This window comes from Pelophylax lessonae (assembly GCF_965119305.1).
Source record: "Pelophylax lessonae genome assembly, chromosome: 7".
Classification (NCBI taxonomy): domain Eukaryota; kingdom Metazoa; phylum Chordata; class Amphibia; order Anura; family Ranidae; genus Pelophylax; species Pelophylax lessonae.
The window spans coordinates 301,803,657-301,820,937 of NC_138774.1; the positions used below are offsets into that span (position 1 = coordinate 301,803,657).

Genomic DNA, 17,281 nt, shown 5'->3' on the forward strand with positions numbered 1-17,281 from the left:
CAGTACCACACCAGTACTACCAGTACCCCCATTACTACCACACCAGTACTACCAGTACCACCATTACTACCACACCAGTATTACCAGTACTACCAACCCAGTAATACCATTACTACCTTACTATCACACCATTAATACCATTACTACCACACCGGTACTACCAATGCTACCACATCTGTACTCCCAGTACTGATCCCAGGGCAACCCCAGTCACATAGTTTCTATGGCAACTCCATATCTCACACTACATGGATATATCTGTAAATGGGGGAGGAGCCTTCATGGATTCTGTCTTCTGCTTTTCACACCCAATATAATTACCTAAATCCAGCAGACATCACAGAGAACCCTGACCTGTGACATCACTTTGTATTCTGCCTCTATAACTTCAATGTGACCCCCTATAAAGCCGGAGCTCCACATGATGTATCCAGGTGATGGCGCTGCTCCTCTCGGTGATGGCGCTGCTCCTCTCGGTGATGGCACTGCTCCTCTTGGTGATCGCGTCGCTCCTTTCAGTAATGGCGCTGCTCCTCTTGGTGATGGCATTGCTCCTCTCGGTGGTGGCGTCGCTCCTCTCGGTGATGGCGCTGCTCCTCTTGGTGATGGCATTGCTCCTCTCGGTGGTGGCGTCGCTCCTCTCGGTGGTGGCGCTGCTCCTCTCGGTGATGGCGTCGCTCCTCTCGGTGATGGCGTCGCTCCTCTCGGTGATGGCGCTGCTCCTCATTTACAGAAATGGTGGAAGTTTCTTTGTGAATCAGGAGAGATCAGTTCTCTGTTCTGCCGAGTCCATGATAGACAGACACAGAACAGGAGAGCTGAAGCTGCATGCCTGTCCCCTCAAACTCCGCCCTCAGCCCCCCCCCACCCACACACATTGTCTACGGACCAATCACATCCCATAAGCCAGCTCTGAGCTGGTAGGGATCTGTGGCAGGTTTCTATATGGAAAACAGCCGCATTCCCTCTGATAATTTCTGATCTGTGTCATTTCCCATCACTCCCTTCATACCTTGGCCACGTGTTCCAGCCACCGTCCCAGAGCGATGAAGACGAAGAGCATCGGCGGAGTGTCAAAGAAGGTGATGGGGTTTACTTTGGCTTTTTCAAACATTGCAACCAGAAGAATGACCAGAGAATAAATGAAGGCGATGGAGGTGGCGAGGACTATCAGGACGTCCATGTTGGCGGTTTTATGCTTCAGAGCCTTGTATGCTTGAATGTAGAAGTACCAGCCACCTAAAAACTAACATAAAACCCACCATCACTGAGAGAAGACACATAATAATCACATCCTATATACAGATCTATAATCAATCATCACATCCTATATACAGATCTATAATAATCACATCCTATATACAGATCTATAATAATCACATCCTATATACAGATCTATAATCATCACCCCTATATACAGATCTATAATCATCACATCCTATATACAGATCTATAATAATCACATCCTATATACAGATCTATAATCACTCATCACCCCTATATACAGATCTATAATAATCACATCCTATTTACAGATCTATAATCATCACATCCTATATACAGATCTATAATCAATAATCACATCCTATATACAGATCTATAATCATCACATCCTATATACAGATCTATAATAATCACATCCTATATACAGATCTATAATAATCACATCCTATATACAGATCTATAATAATCACATCCTATATACAGATCTATAATCAATAATCACATCCTATATACAGATCTATAATCATCACATCCTATATACAGATCTATAATAATCACATCCTATATACAGATCTATAATAATCACATCCTATATACAGATCTATAATCAATCACATCCTATATACAGATCTATAATCATCACATCCTATATACAGATCTATAATCAATCATCACCCCTATATACAGATCTATAATAATCACATCCTATATACAGATCTATAATCATCACATCCTATATACAGATCTATAATCAATAATCACATCCTATATACAGATCTATAATCATCACATCCTATATACAGATCTATAATCATCACATCCTATATACAGATCTATAATCAATAATCACATCCTATATACAGATCTATAATCATCACATCCTATATACAGATCTATAATCATCACATCCTATATACCGATCTATAATAATCACATCCTATATACAGATCTATAATCAATCACATCCTATATACAGATCTATAATCAATCATCACCCCTATATACAGATCTATAATAATCACATCCTATATACAGATCTATAATAATCACATCCTATATACCGATCTATAATCATCACCCCTATATACAGATCTATAATCATCACATCCTATATACAGATCTATAATAATCACATCCTATATACAGATCTATAATAATCACATCCTATATACAGATCTATAATCATCACATCCTATATACAGATCTATAATCATCACCCCTATATACCGATCTATAATCATCACATCCTATATACAGATCTATAATAATCACATCCTATATACAGATCTATAATCATCACATCCTATATACAGATCTATAATCAATCATCACATCCTATATACAGATCTATAATAATCACATCCTATATACCGATCTATAATAATCACATCCTATATGCAGATCTATAATAATCACATCCTATATACAGATCTATAATAATCACCCCTATATACAGATCTATAATCATCACCCCTATATACAGATCTATAATCATCACATCCTATATACAGATCTATAATAATCACATCCTATATACAGATCTATAATAATCACATCCTATATACCGATCTATAATAATCACATCCTATATACAGATCTATAATAATCACATCCTATATACAGATCTATAATAATCACATCCTATATACAGATCTATAATAATCACATCCTATATACAGATCTATAATAATCACATCCTATATACAGATCTATAATAATCACATCCTATATACCGATCTATAATAATCACATCCTATATACCGATCTATAATCATCACATCCTATATACAGATCTATAATAATCACATCCTATATACAGATCTATAATCATCACCCCTATATACAGATCTATAATCAATCATCACATCCTATATACAGATCTATAATAATCACATCCTATATACCGATCTATAATAATCACATCCTATATACAGATCTATAATAATCACATCCTATATACAGATCTATAATAATCACATCCTATATACAGATCTATAATAATCACATCCTATATACAGATCTATAATAATCACATCCTATATACCGATCTATAATAATCACATCCTATATACCGATCTATAATCATCACATCCTATATACAGATCTATAATAATCACATCCTATATACAGATCTATAATCATCACCCCTATATACAGATCTATAATCAATCATCACATCCTATATACAGATCTATAATAATCACATCCTATATACAGATCTATAATCATCACATCCTATATACAGATCTATAATCATCACATCCTATATACAGATCTATAATAATCACACCTATATACAGATCTATAATAATCACATCCTATATACAGATCTATAATCAATCACATCCTATATACAGATCTATAATCATCACATCCTATATACAGATCTATAATAATCACATCCTATATACAGATCTATAATAATCACATCCTATATACAGATCTATAATAATCACATCCTATATACAGATCTATAATAATCACATCCTATATACAGATCTATAATCATCACATCCTATATACCGATCTATAATCAATCACATCCTATATACAGATCTATAATAATCACATCCTATATACAGATCTATAATCATCACATCCTATATACAGATCTATAATCATCACATCCTATATACAGATCTATAATAATCACATCCTATATACAGATCTATAATCATCACATCCTATATACAGATCTATAATCATCACATCCTATATACAGATCTATAATAATCACATCCTATATACAGATCTATAATCATCACCCCTATATACAGATCTATAATAATCACATCCTATATACAGATCTATAATAATCACATCCTATATACCGATCTATAATCAATCACATCCTATATACAGATCTATAATCATCACATCCTATATACAGATCTATAATAATCACACCTATATACAGATCTATAATAATCACATCCTATATACAGATCTATAATAATCACATCCTATATACAGATCTATAATAATCACATCCTATATACAGATCTATAATAATCACACCTATATACAGATCTATAATAATCACATCCTATATACAGATCTATAATCATCACATCCTATATACAGATCTATAATAATCACATCCTATATACAGATCTATAATCATCACATCCTATATACAGATCTATAATCATCACATCCTATATACAGATCTATAATAATCACATCCTATATACAGATCTATAATAATCACATCCTATATACAGATCTATAATCATCACATCCTATATACAGATCTATAATAATCACCCCTATATACAGATCTATAATAATCACATCCTATATACAGATCTATAATAATCACATCCTATATACCGATCTATAATAATCACATCCTATATACCGATCTATAATCATCACATCCTATATACAGATCTATAATAATCACCCCTATATACAGATCTATAATCATCACCCCTATATACAGATCTATAATAATCACATCCTATATACAGATCTATAATAATCACATCCTATATACAGATCTATAATCATCACATCCTATATACAGATCTATAATCAATCATCACATCCTATATACAGATCTATAATAATCACATCCTATATACAGATCTATAATAATCACATCCTATATACAGATCTATAATAATCACATCCTATATACAGATCTATAATAATCACCCCTATATACAGATCTATAATCATCACATCCTATATACAGATCTATAATCATCACATCCTATATACAGATCTATAATAATCACATCCTATATACAGATCTATAATAATCACATCCTATATACAGATCTATAATAATCACATCCTATATACCGATCTATAATAATCACATCCTATATACCGATCTATAATAATCACATCCTATATACAGATCTATAATAATCACATCCTATATACAGATCTATAATAATCACATCCTATATACAGATCTATAATAATCACATCCTATATACAGATCTATAATAATCACATCCTATATACAGATCTATAATAATCACCCCTATATACAGATCTATAATCATCACATCCTATATACAGATCTATAATCATCACATCCTATATACAGATCTATAATAATCACATCCTATATACAGATCTATAATAATCACATCCTATATACAGATCTATAATAATCACATCCTATATACCGATCTATAATAATCACATCCTATATACAGATCTATAATAATCACATCCTATATACAGATCTATAATCATCACATCCTATATACAGATCTATAATCATCACATCCTATATACAGATCTATAATAATCACATCCTATATACAGATCTATAATAATCACATCCTATATACAGATCTATAATAATCACATCCTATATACAGATCTATAATCATCACATCCTATATACAGATCTATAATCATCACATCCTATATACAGATCTATAATCATCACATCCTATATACAGATCTATAATAATCACCCCTATATACAGATCTATAATCATCACATCCTATATACAGATCTATAATCATCACATCCTATATACAGATCTATAATAATCACCCCTATATACAGATCTATAATAATCACCCCTATATACAGATCTATAATCATCACCCCTATATACAGATCTATAATTGTGAAGGAATGTGAAGAACACTTGTGAATTAAGCAAAATGTCTATTTTTCTGTGTATTCTTCTCTACATGTATATATATTTTTCCTCTGTCGTCCTTACTCAAAATGGACGTTACTAAATACCTACTCGCCCCCACCCACCGAGATGGAATGTGAAAAGAAAGATGGAGCCTTGGCACAGTGCCTTCAAAAGAAGATAACATTCATAAACTGGAAGGGGACCACCTTATAACGGACCTGACTAATCAGAAAGCTGCAAATAATCAGTATTATGCTAATATTATGCTTATGACGTACTAACATATGACACCACCTACTAACATATGACACCGCCTACTAACATATGACACCGCCTACTAACTATATAATATACTGTCCATTAGAAATAAAAGTAGTATCATTTACCTGAACAATGTGTGTCAGTCTATGATATCCCCGTGCATGCACTCTAATTACCTATTTAATCAGATCCAGCAGCAAGAAATCTATTTTGAACCTGATTGAGGTTCCTTAACCTTTACAAATGGCGCCCAACGTGGGGTTTCAGGTGTTCGTCTGCCGAAAAGCCGCGTAGGAGGTTTGGCGACTGGATGAGACAGACCAAGAGGGACTTGCGCACCCCTGAGAGTACGGTAGGTACTTTTACCTTACCACTGTACGACTTGTTTCTGTCTTATCTTAATCGCAGATCTCAGGTGCTTTTCGAACGACGTTTCAAAAGGTGGGTAATCCTCACCTGGGGCTGTTTTTATTAACCCGCTGTAAGATTTCTGCTGGCTGTATATTGTTTGTTCAGTGTCTGCCACCCTGGCTGGTTGGGACTCTGCAGACTGAAAGACAGTCCATCCTGAGTGATTGGGACTCTGCAGACTGAAAGACAGTCCATCCTGAGTGATTGGGACTCTGCAGACTGAAAGACAGACCACCCTGAGTGATTGGGACTCGAGAGGAGGTTGCTCGACACTAGGGTGGCTGTACGTCCTCGGACGGGTTACCCAGGGGGTTGCTGGTTAAAGTGACCGCCTGTGGGGTAAACTCAGTTGCAGGAGGTTGCCCGACACTAGTGTGGCTGTACGTCCTCGGACGGGTTACTCAGGAGGTTGCTGGTCTAAGGTGACCTCTTGAGGGGTAAGCTCAGCTGCACGTGGACACCCGACAACAGGGGAGGCAGGTGTAATGTCTCAGTGTCTGTCGGTTTGTTTGAAGTGTGTCTCTACAGACTGAAAGGTTGCATTTGTGTCAGTTGTTGAGGTCACATGACAAGAGAGAGACGACAAGAGTTATGTTTCGTTCTGTGTGTGTTGTGAAATGAAACGTACATTGTTACACAGATAAATCCAGTCAGGTTTGAAGTTGTTACGGGCAACAGAGAGAGAGACAGAGAGAGGAAGTGGTTACGTTTTGAGTTTTTCTTTCAGTTCAACCCCCCCTCCTTCTCTTCTGTGCGTCCCTGAAAGTTTTTTTTTTTCCTCTTCTCTCTGAGACTAGCACTGTTGGTACACCCCCACGCACGCAGCTGGCATACTTTTGTTTCCCTCGTGAGAAAGAGGGAGGGGGTCACTCCTTGCGCGGAGTTTGGTGGACAATAAGCCTCAGCATTACTACATATATGCAATTATTACTTTTTTTTATGGAATTTTTGGAGTTTTGCCATTTAAACATTTGTGTATAAAGTGTAGACACCGTTGGCAAGAGTGCTAATCGTGATTTAAATTAAAAAAAAAAAAAAAAGTTTTTATCACTAAACACAGTTTGCCGTAGTTGGCTGGATGTTTTGAGGCTATTTTTTATGGAATTAGAGATAATGAGAACTTACATTTTGCAAATGGGTCCCTATGTAAAAGGAAGCTCTGGGACAAAATTTTGAAAATTGGCTACTTACCAAGGGGGGGTTCAACTGTGAATATTTTTTGTTCCTGAAATAGTTATAGCATTTATTTTTGGACAGAAAGGGTTACCGCAATTAGTGTGACCATTGAACCCTATTGGCACTGAGCCAAAAGTTTCAAATTAGATTAACTCTATATCTGCTTGTAATATTTGAGAGATATTTAGGGGGCATCCTCTATTCCAGGAGGGGAACCTCTGGTCAGCTCTGATCACCCCTGGTCTGAGTTTTGAAAATTGGCATGCAGCCAAAACTATTAAATCAAGTTAAGCGTTTAGTTGCCAGTACTGCCCCTCTGGCCGTCAGCTGAGACAGCGGCAGAAGAACAGAAAAGAGTACAGGACCTTGCATTTGAGTGGGTGGCCCGGAGAGGGGGGGAGAGGAATATGGGTCAGCATATTAGCAAGCCGGAGAAGGGAATGTTTGCATATGATATTGTGAAGCGTAGGGAAGGGACTGAAGCTGTTAAACATTTATCCAAGATTGCAAAAGTCTGCAAATTAGAAGATCCCGTGGAAAGGCTTCACCCAGAATTCTGGCGTGTACTAATCAGGGATTAAAAAGGAATTTTGTGTGATAAGGGCTTGTTGACCGTGGCAACAGCCTGGTATAAAACCGCAAAAGCTTTGCATTCTGAAGGATGGCTTGAAGAGACAATCAAGGTTGGAAACTCTATGATGTATATCATAAAGTAGATTGTAAAGACAATAAGCCCCACCCTATAATGGCGTCTGGAGAAATAAAGGGGAGGGTCCTTACTCTCCGCCTGCCGCCCATTATCTTCACACCACTCCTATTCAAACGCAACCCACAAGGACAGTTCCTACAGACGGCCATCTTGGTGCAGCCAAGTCTTCACTTCCTGCCCCGCCCAGTACAGTTCCTGCAAACGGCCATCTTGGTGCAGTCATGTCTTCACTTCCTGCCCCGCCCAGTACAGTTCCTGCAGACGGCCATCTTGGTATACCCGGAAGGCCTAACAAAGGTCTATATCCAAATCTCTCTGTTCTAACACTCCCATCCTCCCTGGATTACAGGTCCAATATACTAGTGATGTAGACATGTCAGATTTGGAAGACCAAGCGCACCCGATGATTTAACCCCAACAGCGACCTTAATGACAAGTCTGCCTGACCCAGAAACACAGCCAATGCCCCTATACCACAGGATAGTACAGCTACAAGAAATGTACCTAGTCCTCTTACTGAGCCAATCCAAGTGGGGACATTTCCTGATTTGCTTGCCAGATTTGTGGTGTCTTCTACATGCCCCTTGCATCTGCTAGGAGCTGATTCGCTGTCCGGACTACAGGCCTCAATTATTTTTTATGCCCGAAGGAGGAGTGAAGCTACATACTCCCCTATCCTTAGAAGACTCATCTGCCTTGTGTTCTCTGCCTCTCATGAAGACACTCCGTGAAGCGACAACTCCAAGTTCAGTACCACTGAAGTACTTGACAGGATCCCTGCATGCCTATGGTCCACTGAACCGGAAGACATCGATCACTTTAAAGTACCGCCAGTCATGGTGCAACTAAAACTTGGGGCACTCCTACCTAGAAAATCACGCCTCCAGAGAGACTGGACCCGTTGAAGCTAGCTCAATCCGAAGCTATCTCAAAACAGGTTGAGACCCTTGTGTCTAATGGTGCTTTGCTACCCTGTACTTCTGAATGCAACACACCTTTGTTCTCAGTGAAGAAACGGATCCCAAAAGGTGAACCAGAGAAATACAGAATGGTCCAAGATTTCCAAGTCAATTTGCCAAAGCCATAACCTCTGTTCCTGATACCTGGCAACCGGAACACCCTACAGTGACTCTTCTCCTCTGTGCAGATGACTACCCCGCTGCTGAAGAAAATTCAGAAGTCTTCTATGCTACCTTGAGGAACAAGGCTGTATGTCCTACAAAGAGAAAATACAGTGGTGTTCCAAGACTGTCACCTTTTTAGGACACTGCATTTCTAAAGGCACAAGACATATCACATCAGACCAAGTAGCCGCAATCCAGGATATTCTTCCACCAAAAGCAGCTAAACAACTGCATGCCTTTCTTGGACTCATATCTTACTGCAGGGCATGGATCCCTGATGCATCCCTCCTCATGCAACCACTCTATGATGCTCTCGAGTCTGTGCCATTTACCCTGTCAAATGAGGCCCTGGACAATTTTATTCTGCTGAAGCACGCAATATCCACAGCTCCTGCTTTGGGCCTTCCAGATTATGAGAAACTCTTCAAACTGTTTTTGTCGGAGAAGAATGGCCACGCCACAGGGGTCCTGGCTCAGGAACATGGAGGACGGACTAGACCCATTGGTTACTACTCTTGCCGTCTAGACCCCGTGGCTAGAGGTGGTCCTTCCGGTCTAAGGGCTGTCTTTGCTGCCCAAGCACTCCTAGACAAAACTTCAGACCTTGTCTTAGCACACCCCCTGCTTCTTCTGGCACCGCATGACATTGCTGCCATCTTAAATCAGGTGCAACTCCGACACCTGTCCACGGCCAGACATCTACGGCTGCAAATCTCCCTCCTACTTCCAGACAACATGACCCTCCGAAGGTGTCTCACTCTCAACCTGGCCAATCTTCTGCCGTTTTTCGAGGGGGGGAGGAGAAGGTGAAGAAGGAGACCCCTATGACACTCCACATGACTGCCTTGAAATGATGCGCTTGGAAACCTCATATCTCCCTACAGTGAGTGAAATTCCTCTGGAAAACCCTGACTACATGCTTTTTGTGGATGGCTCTAGATATGCAGATGAAGGAGGCAAGTACCACACAGGTTATGCTGTGACTTCTGAATTTGAAATCCTACAAGCAGAAGCATTATCACCAACTGTATCTGCCCAGGAAGCAGAGCTTCAAGCCCTCACTGCAGCGTGCAAGATAGCAGAAGGCAAAAGAGCCAACATTTACATGATTTTGGTATCATCCGGAGAGCTAGAAGGTTCCTGACTGCGGCCGGAACACTGGTGAAACATGGTCCTGCCATCAAGGATTTAATGGATGCACTACTTCTACCGGAACAAGTGGCTGTCTTGAAGGTTAAAACACATGGCAAGCTGAACTCTCAAGAAGCCAGGGGAAACCACTTGGCGGATAAAGCGGCCAAACCAACGAAAAACGTCCGAAGCGGCTGAAGAGCAGAGTGAATCCTCAGTGCAGATGCCTTTGGCAGTGCATGTGCCATCTGACAGACAATATACCTAGCCTCTATGCAAAGGCAGCCTACACAGGTGAAAAGCTGGAATGGATCGACAAAGGAGAAGAATACGAAAGACGGTGAGGACAGAAAAGACACCGCAGAAACATTAAAAAAAAAAAAAAAAAACCCTTATATCCATCCAAGAGGATACACATTGATCACATACAGATGCCAGAAAGCGGCTGATAAGAATACGCCCTAGTGGTGGTGGACATGTTCTCGGGCTGGCCAAGAGCCTACGCAGTCCCAAACATAACAGCTAAAACCACGGCTAAAAAAAGAAAAAACGACTTAGTGAGATAGTACGTAGATTTGGGGTCCAAGAGGTGATAGAGAGCGATCAGGGCTCAGCTTTCACAGCAACCCTAACAAAAGAGATTTGGGCAGCACTGGGAGTTCAGTTGGCTTTACACACCCCATACCACCCTCAAAGTAGTGGGAAGGTAGAAAGGATGAATGGGACTCTAAAGAACAGGATGTTAAAGATGGCCCAAGAGACTAACATGAGTTAACCAGACAGTTTGCCTATTGCCCTGTTCAGTGTCAGACACACCCCCCGGGGGAAACATGCCCTGTTTCCCTATGAAATTTTGTTTGGTTCAGCCCCCAGACTTGACTGTTACTCCCCACAGCAGTCGCAGTTACAATCTGATGTATTAACTTGTTATGTTACATATTTGTCTAAAGCCTTAACTAATATCCATTCTCGAGTATTTTCCTCCATTCCAGATCCATAAACAGACTCGGGAACCCACAGTCTTCAGCCAGGAGACTGGGTGTTAGTGAAGAAATTCACAAGGAAAATTCACTTGATCCCCGATACGAAGCACCTGGATACACGCCTTTCACTGCAAGAAAGCCCAATCTCCTGAAGACAAGATCCTGCTGGCAGCACAATGATTGTGCTGTATATCCTTTTTTTTCTTATAAGTTTGATAAAAGCTCAGCAGGTGATTATCACCAAAACAGGTACTCAACGGGCGGCCATCACTAAGACAAATGGTGTCGCTACATTTTGGTACAATTCATCCAGCACACAAGTGGTTACGTTTATTTATTTATTTATTGATCTTTGTAGTATAATATCCCTGATAAATACACTGACCCCGCCCACAACCACAGGAGGAAGCGAGCAGCTGATAAATACACTGACCCAGCACCCAACCACAGGAGGAAGCGAGCAACTCCCGCTGGAAGCTTTGATCCTCATGTGTACATAGATGCCATAGGAGTCCCAAGGGGGGTCCCAGATGAATTCCAAGCTAGGGATCAGGTTAAAGCTGGTTTTTAGACTTTACTCCCCATAATAACCGTCAACAAGAATGTAGATTGGATTAACTACATATATTATAACCAACAGAGATTCGTGAATTACACCAGGGATGCCCTCCAGGGAATTGCTGACCAGTTAGCCCCCACTTCCTATATGACACTCCAGAACCGGATGGCCTTAGACATGGTGTTAGCTGAGAAAGGAGGTGTCTGTAAAATGATAAAATGGGAACCTGTTGCACATACATCCATGACAACACTGGTCCAAATGGTAAGGTTACTCTAACTATAAAGAAATTGGAAGATCTGTCATTTGAGTTGAAGAAGAACTCCGGTATTACAGACCCTTGGGATGAATATTTTAGCTGGATGAGTGGGTGGCAGAAGGCGCTCGCCCAGATAGGAGTAACAGTACTGATAATCCGAGTTCTTTTAGCCCTGATTGTATGCTGTATTCTACCATTTGTAAAGAAGCTAATGAGCAAAGCTGTAGACAATAGCACACCTACATTTCTCCACCAAGAAGAAGAAGACCGCCTTATGATGGAAGAGGACAAACCCTTCACCCCTCTACAGTCACTCCCTGTTCATAATTTCACAGTTCTATAGGGTTATAGGGATAGATAGCACCTGACTGCCCTCTCCAGGCTGTATCGAGGGGGGTAGGGAACTAGTTACTGCTCTTCTCTATGTACAGCCCTAAAAAAGTTCTGGAGGAGTTTGGGCCAGGTGAGTAGGCACTTTAGTATGAGGGACAGAAGAAAGATCGCCATTTTAGGGGGGACTGTGAAGGAATGTGAAGAACACTTGTGAATTAAGCAAAATGTCTATTTTTCTGTGTATTTTTCTCTACATGTATATATATTTTTCCTCTGTCGTCCTTACTCAAAATGGCCGTTACTAAATACCTCCCACCCCCACCCACCGAGATGGAATGTGAAAAGAAAGATGGAGCCTTGGCACAGTGCCTTCAAAAGAAGATAACATTCATAAACTGGAAAGGGACCACCTTATAACGGACCTGACTAATCAGGAAGCTGCAAATAATCAGTATTATGCTAATATTATGCTTATGACGTACTAACATATGACACCGCCTACTAACATATGACACCGCCTACTAACATATGACACCGCCTACTAACATATGACACCGCCTACTAACTATATAATATACTGTCCATTAGAAATAAAAGTAGTATCATTTACCTGAACAATGTGTGTCAGTCTATGATATCCCCGTGCATGCACTCTAATTACCTATTTAATCAGATCCAGCAGCAAGAAATCTATTTTGAACCTGATTGAGGTTCCTTAACCTTTACATAATAATCACATCCTATATACAGATCTATAATCAATAATCACATCCTATATACAGATCTATAATCATCACATCCTATATACAGATCTATAATAATCACACCTATATACAGATCTATAATCATCACATCCTATATACAGATCTATAATCACTCATCACCCCTATATACAGATCTATAATCATCACATCCTATATACAGATCTATAATCATCACCCCTATATACAGATCTATAATCATCACCCCTATATACAGATCTATAATCATCACATCCTATATACAGATCTATAATCATCACATCCTATATACAGATCTATAATAATCACATCCTATATACAGATCTATAATAATCACCCCTATATACAGATCTATAATAATCACATCCTATATACAGATCTATAATCATCACCCCTATATACAGATCTATAATCACACTGTATACAGAAATCTATAATAATATAATAAAATAATAATTTTGTTGCACCGCTGACAGTAAAAATCAGATAAATAAATAAAATAAGAATGAAACAATGTATAATACACTTCAACCAATCACTACCCCCCATCCCCCCCTGTATGATTTATTTATGTGATCCTCTATAGACCTCACACGGATATTGATCGCACAGTCCCAGCGCTCCCCCCATCCCCTCCTCTGGTGGACGGATATTGATCCCACAGTCCCAGCGCTCCCCCCATCCCCTCCTCTGGAGGACGGATATTGATCGCACAGTCCCAGCGCTCCCCCCATCCCCTCCTCTGGTGGATGGATATTGATCCCACAGTCCCAGCGCTCCCCCCATCCCCTCCTCTGGTGGAGACTCACCTGGACAGGTATACACAGGAGGAGGGAGAGAAGGTTCATGATGGAGAGTCCTGGCATGATCTGATACTCCAGTACCATGGTGGGGTGGTAGGTGGTGATGTCATCCATCGTCATGTTGTGGTGGTGGGGCATCATGTGATGACTGTCCATGAACATCATGTAGATCATTAATCCCATCACAGGAATACAGAAAATTAAACTGATCAGAAACGATCGCTTCCACCTAAAACACAGAGAAGGGGAATCCGGTCATTGCGCTTTTACTATAGAGATAGCTGCAGTCTGCCTTTACAATGGTGAGCTGTATTCAGGCAGGAACCCTGAGCAACCAATCAGAATGGACCTTCCTGTGATCTCCAGTAAATGAAAACTTACTAGGATGTAATGAATAGAGAGAACTGACTGAACACAGGAGGGACTCAGATGTAACGCGTTTCACTTTACAACCCGCCATGGAAGCTTGTAAACATAACACTGGGCGGGGGGTGGGGCACCGGTGTTTGATATACAGAAGGTCACTGACATCAATAGCTGAGAGTCATTCTCCACCCACCACCAGAGAACAGAGGAGGATACTGCAATCATGTGACTAGAAGACCGCCCACCACCAGAGAAGAGGGTAAAGAACCCCGCATGTCATGTGACTAGAAGACCGCCCACCATCAGAGAGGAGTGTAAAGAACCCCGCATGTCATGTGACTAGATGACCGCCCACCATCAGAGAAGAGTGTAAAGAACCCCGCATGTCATGTGACTAGAAGACCGCCCACCATCAGAGAAGAGGGTAAAGAACCCTGCATGTCATGTGACTAGAAGACCGCCCACCATCAGAGAAGAGGGTAAAAGACCCCGTGTGTCATGTGACTAGAAGACCGCCCACCACCAGAGAAGAGAGTAAAGGACCCCGTGTGTCATGTGACTAGAAGACCGCCCACCACCAGAGAAGAGAGTAAAAGACCCCATGTGTCATGTGACTAGAAGACCGCCCACCACCAGAGAACAGAGGAGGAGGAGGAAGGATGCTGCAGGTCATGTGACTAGAAGACCGCCCACCACCAGAGAACAGAGGAGGAGGAGGAAGGATGCTGCAGGTCATGTGACTAGAAAACCGCCCACCACCAGAGAAGAGGGTAAAGGACCCTGAGTGTCATGTGACTAGAAGACCGCCCACCACCAGAGAATAGAGTAAAGGACCCCGCATGTCATGTGACTAGAAGACCGCCCACCATCAGAGAAGAGGGTAAAAGACCCTGTGTGTCATGTGACTAGAAGACCGCCCACCACCAGAGAAGAGGGTAAAGGACCCCGTGACTAGAAGACCGCCCACCACCAGAGAACAGAGGAGGAAGGATGCTGCAGGTCATGTGACTAGAAGACCGCCCACCACCAGAGAACAGAGGAGGAAGGATGCTGCAGGTCATGTGACTAGAAGACCGCCCACCACCAGAGAAGAGGGTAAAGGACCCCGTGTGTCATGTGACTAGAAGACCGCCCACCACCAGAGAACAGAGGAGGAGGAGGAGGAAGGATGCTGCAGGTCATGTGACTAGAAGACCGCCCACCACCAGAGAAGAGGGTAAAGAACCCCGTGTGTCATGTGACTAGAAGACCGCCCACCACCAGAAAAGAGGGTAAAGGATCCCGTGTGTCATGTGACTAGAAGACCGCCCACCACCAGAAAAGAGGGTAAAGGATCCCGTGTGTCATGTGACTAGAAGACCGCCCACCACCAGAGAAGAGGGTAAAGAACCCCGTGTGTCATGTGACTAGAAGACCGCCCACCACCAGAAAAGAGGGTAAAGGATCCCGTGTGTCATGTGACTAGAAGACCGCCCACCACCAGAAAAGAGGGTAAAGGATCCAGTGTCATGTGACTAGAAGACCGCCCACCACCAGAAAAGAGGGTAAAGGACCTCGTGTGTCATGTTACATAGTTACATAGTTAGTGAGGTTGAAAAAAGACATCAGTCCATCCAGTTCAACCTATGATGTGTGTGTGTGTTTGCTATTAACCGTACATTGTATACCCCTGTATGTTGTACATTGTATACCCCCTGTATGTTGTACATTGTATACCCCCTGTATGTTGTACATTGTATACCCCTGTATGTTGTACATTGTATACCCCCTGTATGTTGTACATTGTATACCCCTGTATGTTGTACATTGTATACCCCCTGTATGTTGTACATTGTATACCCCTGTATGTTGTACATTGTATACCCCCTGTATGTTGTACATTGTATACCCCCTGTATGTTGTACATTGTATACCCCTGTATGTTGTACATTGTATACCCCTGTATGTTGTACATTGTATACCCCCTGTATGTTGTACATTGTATACCCCCTGTATGTTGTACATTGTATACCCCTGTATGTTGTACATTGTATACCCCCTGTATGTTGTACATTGTATACCCCTGTATGTTGTACATTGTATACCCCCTGTATGTTGTACATTGTATACCCCTGTATGTTGTACATTGTATACCCCCTGTATGTTGTACATTGTATACCCCTGTATGTTGTACATTGTATACCCCTGTATTTGTACATTGTATACCCCTGTATGTTGTACATTGTATACCCCTGTATGTTGTGGTCTTTAAGGTGTCCATCTAATAGTTTTTTGAAACTATCAATGCTCCCTGCTGATACGACTGCTTGTGGAAGAGAATTCCACATCCTTACCGCTCTTACAGTGAAGAACCCCTTACGCACTTTAAGGTTAAACCGCATTTCCTCTAGTTTTAGTGAGTGGCCACGTGTCTTATTGTATCTCCTTTCTCTGAATAGTTTGTTCCTTATGCTAGGGTCGCCAGTACAGTATTTGTACATTGATATCATATCCCCCCTCAATCTTCTCTTCTCCAGAGAGAAAAGGTTCAGTGCTTGTAGTCTTTCCTCATAGCTGATGTCCTCCATTCCCCTAATTATTTTT

General features: G+C 41.0%; 1 protein-coding gene across 2 annotated transcripts in view; it reads right to left on the reverse strand.

Annotated features, from left to right (window-relative positions):
• ATP7A (ATPase copper transporting alpha) overlaps positions 1-17,281 on the reverse strand; it is a 108,578-nt gene that overhangs the window by 16,035 nt on the left and 75,262 nt on the right. For both annotated transcript variants that reach the window (XM_082262796.1, XM_082262795.1), the window contains exons 9-10: positions 14,339-14,561; positions 1,013-1,246 (exon numbers count right to left, since the gene is read on the reverse strand). In XM_082262796.1, the coding sequence (XP_082118922.1) occupies positions 1,013-1,246; positions 14,339-14,561 (457 nt within the window). The remainder of the gene's footprint in view (positions 1-1,012; positions 1,247-14,338; positions 14,562-17,281) is intronic.